Below are 11,325 nucleotides of genomic sequence, written 5' to 3'. Positions count from 1 at the left end.
GAGAGAACAGAAAGTTAAAGACAGAAATGAAGTACAATACAGAAGATCAAAAAACATAATTTATCACTAAAAATACATCAGCAGGGGTCTTATTTTGTGTATATAGTGTAATATTACCTGAAGCTTATGACAAGGCTATTTTTCTTTAAAGGTTAACAATAGTCTGTGAGTAAGGTGCCTCTAACCAGGGAGGAAGTTTCAATAAGAAAGTCTGCCCATTTACTGAAACCGCAATTACCAAGTAGCATGAATAATAGGAGAACTAACCCCAGTCTCTGATCCACTTAGGTCAGGCAGTCAAGCGCCCACATTTTCAAACAGGGGAAGCAGGGTCCCAAAGGCCACACAGCACTTCTGGCTGGATGGGCCCCAACAGCTACCGGGGCAGAGAGGTGCCAGGGTTGGTCAATTACAAGACATTTGAGATTGTCATAAAATAGCAGATCAGAGAGCTTGAAGAGCCGGCGTCAACATGCTGCACACGGTGACGGGTGAGTTGCTGATTTCGCTTTTAGGCATTTTATTTCTGGGGCCGGGGAAGGCTTGAACCAAAAACAGTGCTAAACTCCAGATTCCTCCTGGGGTGTTTTCTAATAACCAAGGACCCAATCAATTCTCTGATTCTCCGGGACCCCAGCTGGGTGTTCAGCCTTTGGACTCAGCTCTGGCACTACGTGGCTCAGCACGGGGGGAGGGCCTGCTGCGCCCCCTCCGGCTGCCGTGCCCCGGTCTGCTGCACCTCTGTGTGCTGCAAACTTGTGTGCTGCACCCCTGTCTGCTGCAAGCCCGTCTGCTGTGAGGACTCCCCCTGCCCAACCTCCTCCTGCTGCCAGCCCTCCTGCTGCATTTCCTCCCCCTGCCAGGGAGCCTGCTGCACCCCTGTCTGCTGCAAGCCCGTCTGCTGCACCCCTGTGTGCTCCGGGTCCACCCCCTGCTGCCAGCCCAGCCCCTGCTGCAGACCCTCCTCCTACGTGTCCCTGCTCTGCCGCCCCGTGTGCAGGCCCGCCTGCTGTGTCCCTGCCTCCTGCTGCGGGTCCAGCTGCTGCCGCCCGGCCTCCTGCCGCCCCGTGTGCTCACGCCCTGCCTGCTGCAGCCCCGCCTCGGGCCAGTCTTGCTGCTGAGCAGCTGGGAGTTCTGCCTCTAGAGCCGCCGTCTTTGCTCCGGAGCACAGATGTCCTCCCTCAGGCCCCGCAGCCCCTCTAGGGGCCCCTAGAACCCCATTCCCACCCCTCAGCCATTCGAGGTTTCCCTTTCTGCAAAGAGACGGCCCCCAGGCCCCTCAACGGGGTGCCCCGCTCCCTGCAGCCCTCTTCTGTAGGGCTGGCTCCTTGTAGTCCGGGTGACAAAGGCCAGTGCGATAACCAATAAAATGTCACGAACTAGAGATGGCTTGTGGTTTCCTCTCCTCTGAGCCCAGAGACCGCTGAGTGGGGCCCAGCTTGCTCTGTCTGGTGGCAGCAAGCAGTAAAGACATGGTTCCATGTTCAAAGCCCCGAAAGATGAGAGATGTGCTCGCAGACGCCATCAGCACGCGCCGCGTCCCTTCCCCGCCCCGCGGCCCCCCGTCTCGCAGGGAAGAGCCCGGCAGGTGAATGAGGGTACAGGAGGCTTGTGCCCTGAGGGGGCCTTGGCCCCTGCCCCCGCCCCGCTGCACAGAACACCGGGACTTTCTGATGGTTCCCCAGGAAAGTCTGCAGAAGGTGTGGCCGGCCACCCGAGGCCAAGCTGCTCCTGGTGGGGCATCTACATGGTGAGCCGGACTGCTCCTAGATGGGGTGTCTACACGGTCAGCCTGACTAGACTGCTCCCAGATGGGGCGTCTACATGGTCAGCTCCTAGATGGGACAACTACACAGTCAGACAGACTAGAATGCTCCCAGATGGGATGTCTACACCGTCAGCCGGACTGCTCCCAGACGGGACATCTACACGGTCAGCAGGACCCCTTCCAGATGGGGCGTCTACACGGTCAGCCAGACAGCTCTTGGACAGGGTGCCTACATGATCAGATGGACTCCTCCCCGACGGGGTGTCTACACGGTCAGCAGGACTGCTCCTGACTAGAGTGTCTACGTGGCCAGCTGCCGCTGCCCGAGGAGAGGGGGAGTCAAGGTGATGGTCACTTTACACTTGGAAGCCTCTTTGGCACCTCCCACGGGGCAGCACAACCTAGGCGTTCTGGGCCCCTCCAGATGGGCGGCTCCGACCCCAGACACCCGTCTCCCGTGGGGCCTGAGACCAGGACGGTCACCCCTTCAGGCGTCACTGAGGAGACAGGGAGGGCCTGCCTGGTGGGTGGTGGGGGGCGCCGGGGCCCCGGGGTCCTGGAGGGAGGGAGGGGCAGGGCCAGGGCCTGACACAGGAGGGACGCCTGTGACGGTGAGCCAGGCAGTGGGTGGGGCCCCCGTGGGAGGGAGGACCAGTAAGAACCGCGAGGAGCAGGTGCTCTAGGAGCCCCTCCCGATGGCACATCCTTTATCACCCCAGGACCTCACGGCGAGGGATGATTCCAGATGCATCTGCGGCAGGAAGGACCCCCTCGGTGGTGTTCCTTACACTGCCGCTTGGTTCCCAAACAGCTTCCCCCTGGCACCTGGGTGTGCCTCGGCTTCCCTGTGCGGGTGATCGTGCCCTTGGTGTGCATCTCCCGCCTGTGCCGAGGGCGCCCCCGCTCACAGCCCAGGGGCGAGGCCCGCGCGTCCTGGGACAGCTGTGTGGTGTCGGGGCGGGACAGGTCCTGCGCGGGAGCACGCAGGCGGGCGGCCCCCAGACAGACTGTGCAAGCGTGGCTGTGGCAGCGCGCTATCGCGGGGCTCTGAGGCCGGAGGCTGGAGTGGGTCTCACGGGGTGGCACCAATGCGTGGCAATCTGGGTCCGCCCCCGCACCCGAGGAAACGGTTCCCTTCCCTCCCAGGCGCTAGCTCCGCCTCCTGCTCTGAGCTCCTTGCTCCGCGCTCCAAGCTCGCAGCACTGTGTTCCGCCTCATGTGGCGTCCTCTTCTGTGGCGGCTCCCCCTCTGCCTGTCCTCCAGACCCCCGGGGTGACACCCGCCCTTCTCCCAGGCCCCCGGGGTGACACACACCCCGCCAACTCATCCAGGATGTCTCCCCTTGCGAGACCCTCCGTTCGCCCCGTCTCGGAAGCCTGTAGGGCCGTGGTCACCGGTTCCGGGCATGAGGGCGTGGACATCCCCCGGGGCCCACGGAAGTTACCCACACAGCCCTGTGCCCCCGGACGCTTGCAGGAGGAGCTGAACTCTGCTCCGGAGGAGACGGTTTTAACGTTTGGACCAGAGTGGGCTCGCATATCAATTGCTGAGCGGGGACTTTTAACCTAAAAGGGGTCAGATCACAAAGTTAGAGGTCACCCTGGTCCAACGCAGACCGGAGTAAGAACTGACCTGTGTTCAAGGGACACAAGGAAGCCCAGGGGCCATCAGGCTGAGCCGCAGTGCCCACGTGCCCAACAGGCCACCTTTGATGGCCAGTCCCCCGGGCACGGCCACCTGGTGACCCACGGCTTCTCTGCAGAAGGAACTTTCCAGAACCCCTGGAGGAAGTGGTTTAGGGAAGGCCCTGAAGGATGACACTGCTCACGCTCGGGTGGGCTTCACACACGCTCTGGGATTTGTTAGACCTCAGTGCTGGTGGCTGCAGAGCCGGGGCACACACATCAGTCAGACTGGGTGCTGTGTGGGCGACCCAGGCTCGGTCAGGGTACCCTGGGGGTGACTCTCTCTGCTTGACTAGAGGGAATCAAGGGCTTGGCTGTAAGGTGGTCTGGGCGGGTCCGGAAGGTCTGCAGTGGACGACGTCTGCCTGGTAGGAGCTCACAGAGCAGCTGCTTCCGACCCCTCAGAGGGGGTCCCAGGAGGCCGTGCGCTAGCAGCAGCTAGGGGTGCCGCAGGGAGCAGGCCTGAGGACCAGGGTTGGGCAGGAGGGCCGGCAGCACCCAGAGGACTGACAGGAGGGGGCCACGCACACAAAGGGCTTGCAGCTCATGGGCACGCACACAACAAGCTTGCAGCCCACGGGCACGCAGCAGGCCGGCTGGCAAGAGCTGGGCATGCAGCAGGCCACCTGGCAGGGGCTGGGCATACAGCAGGATGCCTGTCAGGGGCTGGGCACACAGCAGGACACCTGGCAGGGGTTGGGCACCCAGCAGGCCGGCTGGCAGCTGGTGGAGCAGCTGGTGTGGCACATGGTGACTCGGCGCTGGAGTGGAGTCAGGCGGGAGGACGGGGCTGGTCTGGAGCCTCCATCCCCAGGAGGCCTTTACCCCCGGGCTGTGGCGTCCTGGCAACAAGCCACACGGGGGCCTTCCTCCCAGGGACCTGGCTCTCCTCCTCTTCCTCCTGTGTGCGTCTCTTCCTGGAGGCTCTGCTGGAAGTGACTAGGTTCAGGAAGCTCTGTCTCAGCCCCGAGGCTCACCGTGACCCTGTGATTTCTGGACTCAGAGCCCAGGTTGGATGGAAAAGGACCGTCCGCAGGGACAGGGGACTCCACCTCAGGATGTTCAAGGTCCCCCCAAGTTTACATCCCCTGCCCCTGTCTGCACAAGCACCGTCCTACTCGCTAGACTGGCCGTGGGAAGTGGGGGGTGTCTCCCGTTCTGACTTGGAAACCCAGCGATCCAGAGGGTCTTCCCAACAGGCCGGAGCCAGGTGGCCAGGCTCCTCCTCAGGGAGAGCCGTGCTGATGTTGTTGCAACAGCAGTAATGAGGGGCCATGCCGGGCGCCGTCCTAAGCGTCCTGTGGGGATCCACACCTGCCACCGTTTAGGGGTGGGTGGGCCACGTGCACGGATGTGCAGTGAGTTTGGAAGGGCCTCGGCTGGGTGCACGTTCTCCCCGCAGTGCCGCAGCGGATCTGAGCCAGCTGGTTTCACTCTGGAGCCTGCGGTCCTCACCATCGTGCCCAGTTGTGCTGAGGCGTTGGGGGTTTTCTGAGGTGCTTGGATCTGTTAGAATTTTTTTTTTAAATCAAATTTGGATGGTTTGTCCATTATTCAAAACACCCTTATGCTTCAATATTGTCTCCGCCTTCTTGTGTTGAAATTCCTTGTTGTCAGACTTCCCGAAACTGTCCTGTGGACCCTCTTCATTTTTCTTAATTCTGCTCTCTCTTCTGCGGATTGGACGATTCCTACTGATATGTCTTCAAGTTGACACTGTCTTTCTTCTTCGACCTCCAGCTGCCAGTCTGACGCTGTGCGCCTGCGGCCGAGCGCCCACACCGAGGACTCCCCGCTGCCCCCGGGGCATCCCCACCTCTGCAGCAGTGCCCTCAAGCCCCCACGCTGCGCCCGCTTGGAACACCGCCTCCCGACCCCTCCGCATCACCCAGGCGCCAGCCCCAATCGCCCCCACACAGGGGCCCCCAAGCCTCCCACCGCACCCCCGCCAACCTCCACCTGCTGGGCCTGCTTTCCTTTCTGGGACTCGCCCTCTCTGTAATTATTTCACACACTGATTTTTATGCACTCGTTACTCATTGTCCCAGAAGGCTCGTGAGGCTGGGACATGTCTACAGCCAGCCCGAAGTATATGTTTGTTGCACAAACAAAATCAATTATTACGAAGACTACTGTAAGGCAGAAGTCGGTCACCTTCTAGAAGGGAGGATAGTAAATATTTCAGGCTGTGCAGTGACCACTTCGCACCATAGAGCAAACCCTAGACAGCACGTGAGCAAATGAGCTTCGCTGTTGCCAATAAAACTTTATTTACAAAACGGGCAGCGGGCCAGATTTGTCTTACAGACTTCTCTGCTTCTCAGCTCACAGGCCCACTTTAATGTTTTCCTGTGCGAAATAAAAGCGCAAAGTACGCCATCGCCCCGAGGTCTCCACCGACGGCAGAAAGGAGTAAAGGACACGGTGCGGAGTCGAACCAGCGGCGCTATGGGCACAGGAGTGGCCTGGGGAAATACACAGACCCCGCGTCAGGTCACACCAGGACATCCTGTTTACAGAAACCGGCCTCTAAGCTAAACGTGCTTACGGTGGTGCGTGACACAGCGGAGGGCGTCCCCAGACAGGCAGGTGTTGGGGAGATGCTGTGGAGACGGCGACGAGGAAGTCTGCAGCTGTGCCCCAGGGTCGCCTGGAAGCCTGCAGCCCCGTATAAAGGCCGCCAGGGGAAGGAGCCTCCAGACATCACCGCCTCCTCCCTCCCGACACCAGCCCGCCCCACGCTGACATGTGCCACACCAGCTGCCCCCCGGGGTGCCAGGCGTCCTGCTGCTCCTCCAGCCCCTGCCAGGCGTCCTGCTGTGTGCCCGTGAGCTGCAAGCCTGTGTGCGTGCCCGTGGGCTGCAGACCCACTGTGTGCGTGCCTGTGAGCTGCAGAGCAACTGTGTGCGTGCCCGTGAGCTGCAAGCCCATGTGTGTGCCCTCCTGCCAGTCCTCCGGGAGCTGCCAGCCCTACTGCCAGTCCTCCGTGTGCGTGCCCGTGAGCTGTAAGCCTGTGTGCGTGCCCTCCTGCCAGTCCTCCGTGTGCATGCCCGTGAGCTGCAAGCCCGTGTGTGTGCCCTCCTGCCAGTCCTCTGGGAGCTGCCAGCCCTCCTGCCCCACCCTGGTCTGCAGGCCCATCTGCTCCAGCTCCCCGTGCTGCCTCTGACCACGTGTCTCCGACCAGCTGCTCCAGGGCAAAGGGGGCCGTGCCTGTGCCCATCCTGGATCACGTCTTCACGGGGCCCCCAGCTCTGCATGTGGCAGGTGAAGAACATTCCCGATGAGTTCCTGATGAGTAGCAAGATGATCCAGATCCCTCTGTGACCCTGTGTGTCCCCTCTGGGAGGCCCTTCTCTGCCTCCAGCAGGGAACCAAGCCCGTGTGAACCAAATAAACCGCGCCTTCCCGATACAGCGTGTCCCATTTCATCTTCACACATTTTGAAGTGCTTTCCTCGAAGGCATACACAAGCCATAAGCACAGTCGCCCCTTTGCACCAGCTCAGCTGGAGGGGGGGTCCTTCGAGGGCTCGGGGGGGGGCGGTGCCATCCACACCCCCACCACCCGACACTCACACTGTTTATCAGGGAATCAACTACCCACTGAAAGGGGCCTGGGACCCGGGTCTGACATGCTGCCTTTGGGGATCGCCACAACAGGGAGGGCGGGAAAACTCCCACAAACCCTCTCCTGTGACAAGGTGGAGTCTGGCCATCTCGCGGAGGAGCAGGAAGTGGGAAAGCCTCACCCTCCAGGACCCAGGCCCGCAGGCCGGCTCAAGACTGACTCAGGGCAAGGACAACAAAGCCCTGCCCCCACCCAGCCCGGCCCGCACAGCTGCAGGGGCACCACCGTCACTGGGGGAGGCAGGCACGTGTCGGGTCCCCTCATGGGCCGGGCACACAGGGGCTGCTGGAGACGGAGGGCAGAGCGAGAACCCTGCACCCTGAGCCCTCGCCCCAAGCACCCAGCACAGAAAGCCCACCACAAAGGAATCTGCAGTCTAAGTACCTTGCAAGTCATCCCAAGAACAAGGACCTCCAAATCCAGGTCAATATCTGAGCGGGCTGATCGAAACTCACCCCCACCACACTGATGGCCTGAGAGAAGAGACTCCCCAATTTCCAGGAAGAAACACTGTTTACATCCATTTCAATTAACCCAGGATATCTGATGTTCAATCTAACATTTGACAACATACAAAAAAGGAAAAAAAGATCAATCCATTGTCAAGAGACAGAGCAATCAATAGAACCAGACTTCAGAGTTACCCGGATGTCAAAGCAATCGGACTGAAACATGAAAATAACCACAATGGGCAAAATAAGTCAGACAGAGAAAGGCAAATACAGTGGACCCTTGAACAATGTGGGGGTCTGGGGCACTGACCCCTCGCAAGTCAAAGATTCACATATAGCTTTTGACTCCCTGAAAACTTAACTAATAGCTTACTGTTGACCAAAATCCTTACTGGTAACATAGTCAATGAGCATATGTCTTGTATGTCAATGTATCACATGCTATATACGCATACAATAAAATAGAGAAAAGAAAATATTTTTTAAAAATCATAAGGAGGAGAAAATATATTTATAGTATTGTACTGTATTTTTTTAAAACTCCATGCAGTTCAGACCCATATTGTTCAAGAGTCAACTGTCCTATATGATCTCACTTATAAGTGGAATAAAAAAAAAAAAAAAAGGAATTCCAAAGGGAGGGGCAGGGGGCAGGTAAGTGGGTGAAGGGTGTCAACGTTACAAACATCCAGTTATAAGACAAATGAGTTTTGGGGACTCTAACATACAGCATGGTAACTCTAAGAGAAAAACTCCAAGTTAATCTGTTTAAAGAAATAAAAGAACTATAAATGTGAGGACAGAGTGAGAGTCTATTAAAATGGAAGAAACAAACAGACTTGAGGGAAACAAAGAAAACTTCTCAAAATAAAAAGTCGAGAAATGAAAATTAAAAATTTTGTGGAACAACTTAAACAGAAGAGTGGATATAATTGAAGAGGGAACTAGAGAAATCAGAAGACAGATCCAAAGAAAACATCCAGAATGCAACAAAAAGAGTCAATAAGTGGCAATTATGTAAGAGAGGTTAAGAGATGTGGGAAATGATTAGGGGGGTGAACACATGTGGTAAATTCATAAATAAAAGCATGGGGATGATAAATATTAGATTTAGAATAATAGTTACATTCGAGATGAACTAAAGCATTGAAAGATGTGGGGCATGTACGGCTTCAAGTAAATAAATAAGAAAACAACTAAGATTGATATGTTAAATAATCAAGGGTAAAACACAGACCATAAATCGAGGGTAATATGAACAGATGGAGAGTTTCATCAGAGAAACGGGCACTATACAAAAGAGTCAAACAGATCATGTAAAAATCAAAATATGACATCAAAGATGAGTTCCTTCTTTTGGCTCATTGGCCATTAACTTTCTAAAAATAATGAAAGACATAAGATTATAGATCCAAAAGGCTCAGAGCACTGCAAGAAGGATAAATATAGCAGTTCCCAATTCCTGCAAAAGATAGTGACTTGGACACATCATTAAAGGTGTGACTGTAAAACCGAAAGAGGAAAGGAAATCCTCAAGGCATCCACGTGAAAAAGACACGCTCCTTAGAGAACCAAGGTGAGAATTTCTTCGGAGTCTAGTTAAAAATTATACAATTTAGGGGCACCTGGGAGGTTCGGTCAGTTAAGCATCAGGGATCAGGTCATGATCCCAGAGTCGTGAGGTGGAGCCCTGCATCAGGCTCTGCACTGAGCGTCCAGACTACTTGAGATTCTCTCTCTCTTCCTCCCTCGCCCCTCTCCCTGCTCACGCATGCGTGCTCTCTCTCTCCATAAAAAAGAAAGAAATTATAACATCCAAAAGACAATGGAATGACATCTTTAAAATACTAAAAGGAAAATCTGTCAACCCTTTGGAATGTTAAGAAACCGTCTTGAAAAATTAAAGGGAAATAAACACTTTTTTAGATCAACAAAAACAGAGATTCAGAGCAGACACACACTACCAAAAATATTCAGAAAATTTCTTCAAGCCAGTGATTATGAGAACAGAGAGAAACCTGGATGGACAGGAGGGGAAATGGCTCTAGAAATTATTCTAGAGAGAAGGTAAATATAAACAGCTTAACAGGGGCACCTGGGTGGCTCAGGTGGTTGAATGGCCGACTCTGGCTCAGGTCATGATCTCTGTGTCTGTGGGTTTGGGCCCCGTGTCGGGCTCTGTGCGGACAGCTGGCTCAGAGCCTGGAGCCTGCTTTGGATTCTGTGTCTCCCTTTCTCTCTGTTCCTCCCCTGCTTGTTCTCTCTCTCTCTCAAATATAAATAAACACTAAAAGAAAAAGGCCTTCTTACAAAGCAGAAGATCCCTCAATATTCGTTTATCTGAGAAAATCTTTATTTTCCCTTCACTTTTGAAGGATAATTTTGCAGGAGACAGGGTTCTTGGGTGATGGGTTTTTCCCTCTCAACCCTTTAAAAATTCACTCTCGGTGCTCGCACGGCTTGTGGAGAGAAGCTGATGGCATGTCGTCTCTGGTCCTGTGTGGGCGAGGTGCTCTTTTCTGTGGCTGCTTCCAGGACAGTCTCTTTCTCTCTGATCCTCTGCCGTGTGGCTGTGCTGTGCCCGGGCGCACAGGAGCTTTGCGCTGAGCTGCTGGGGTCCTCAGAGCCTCCCGGGCTGGGGTTTGGTTCCGTCGTCTGTTCAGGGAATTCTCAGCCGCTGCTGTGTCAGGCCTGTTCCTGCAGCTTTCTCTCCCTCTTGTTCTCCGGCACCCACTGCGCGGAGGTGCCACCTTCCTTTTTGTCCCGCACCCCTTGAGTGCTCTGTCCTGGGTTTTGTCTTTCGTTGCCTTTGCCTTTCAGTTCTGCAGGTTTCCGGGGCTACGTCCTCCCGCTCAGACGTGGCTTGCTCAGCCGTGTCCCGTCCACCAGGAGGCCCATCAGACGCATCCTTCATTTCTGCCATGGGGGGCTTTGTCTCTAGTACTTCCTTCTGCTTCTCCCTTAGGATTTCCATCCCTCCATTTATGTTTGCCTGTCTGCTCTCGCGTGCGGTCTGTTTTACCCACCAGAGCCCTTAGCATGTCCATCACAGTAGTTCCAAATTCCTGGCCCGATAATTCCAGCTTCTCGGCCGTGTCTGGCCGTGTTACCTGTTCTGTCTGCTAATGGGATTTTTGCCTTTTGCCTTGTGGGTTTTTTCTCCATCACCAGACAGGATGACCTGTGTAGAAGTAACTGCTGTAAACAGTCTTTAATTTTTTAAAATGTTTTTTTTTTAATTTTGAGAGAGAGGGAGGGAGGGGAAGAGAGAAGAAGAGAGAGAGAATGCCGAGCAGGCTCCACACTGTCAGTGCAGAGCCTGGCGCAGGGCTCGACCTCGGGAACCATGAGATCATGACCTGAGTGGAGGTCAAGAGTTGGATGCTTCCCCGATAGCTTCTTTGTACGGAGACTGCCCCGGCCGCCCGCCCTTGCTGCGGAGGGCTCAGCCTCCCAGCCAGACACGAGCACTGAGTCCTTGAGAGGCCACGGTCCATCAAGGAGACCAACAGCCACAGGGGCCGTGCTGATGACCCCAGACACTGGGGGAGGCAATCATAGGTTTAGCAAAAATAGACATGGGATTCCCGCCCACAGGACCTCAGCCAGAACTATGGTTTCTGAGGTCACAGCACATTTGCTCCACCAGCATGACCCACAGCATAGATCAGGGGCTCAGTGTTCAGCAGAGGGGTGTGTGAGTGGGCACGTGGCCACGGGAGCCATTGGTCGCATCACATCCTGATGCCCAGAACAGTGTGATGTGGCTGTTGGCCAGTTTGGAGGGGACATC

General features: G+C 55.7%; 2 protein-coding genes and 1 pseudogene across 3 annotated transcripts; 2 read left to right on the top strand and 1 right to left on the bottom strand.

The window, feature by feature from the left end:
* The first annotated feature begins 2,029 nt into the window (after window positions 1-2,029).
* LOC115291416 lies at window positions 2,030-5,284 on the top strand. Of its 2 annotated transcripts, none has more exons than XM_029938865.1 (3): window positions 2,030-2,112; window positions 2,488-4,949; window positions 5,194-5,284. In XM_029938865.1, the coding sequence occupies exon 2, from the start codon at window positions 2,504-2,506 to the stop codon at window positions 3,335-3,337; it is 834 nt and encodes a 277-aa protein (XP_029794725.1). In that variant the 5' UTR covers window positions 2,030-2,112; window positions 2,488-2,503; the 3' UTR covers window positions 3,338-4,949; window positions 5,194-5,284. The 2 variants fall into 2 exon arrangements, with proteins under 2 accessions (XP_029794725.1, XP_029794727.1); XM_029938867.1 differs by having other exon boundaries at window positions 2,488-4,520; window positions 5,194-5,264.
* On the bottom strand, window positions 3,882-4,202 carry LOC115291422 (annotated as a pseudogene).
* Window positions 5,285-5,991: 707 nt separating the features above from the next.
* Window positions 5,992-6,864, top strand: LOC115291420 (keratin-associated protein 12-1). The gene has a single exon (XM_029938875.1). The coding sequence runs from the start codon at window positions 6,200-6,202 to the stop codon at window positions 6,617-6,619; it is 420 nt and encodes a 139-aa protein (XP_029794735.1). The 5' UTR covers window positions 5,992-6,199; the 3' UTR covers window positions 6,620-6,864.
* The last annotated feature ends 4,461 nt before the right edge of the window (window positions 6,865-11,325 follow it).

This window comes from Suricata suricatta, chromosome 5 (assembly GCF_006229205.1).
Source record: "Suricata suricatta isolate VVHF042 chromosome 5, meerkat_22Aug2017_6uvM2_HiC, whole genome shotgun sequence".
In the NCBI taxonomy this organism is placed as follows: Eukaryota; Metazoa; Chordata; class Mammalia; order Carnivora; family Herpestidae; genus Suricata; species Suricata suricatta.
The sequence above is the reverse complement of the archived record's forward strand: the minus strand, read 5'-3'. Positions and strand labels throughout refer to the sequence as shown.

Coding starts and splice junctions, on each gene's coding strand:
- LOC115291420 (XM_029938875.1), top strand. CDS start 6,200: ATGTGCCACACCAGCTGCCCCCCGGGGTGCCAGGCGTCCTGCTGCTCC.
- LOC115291416 (XM_029938865.1), top strand. CDS start 2,504: ATGATTCCAGATGCATCTGCGGCAGGAAGGACCCCCTCGGTGGTGTTC.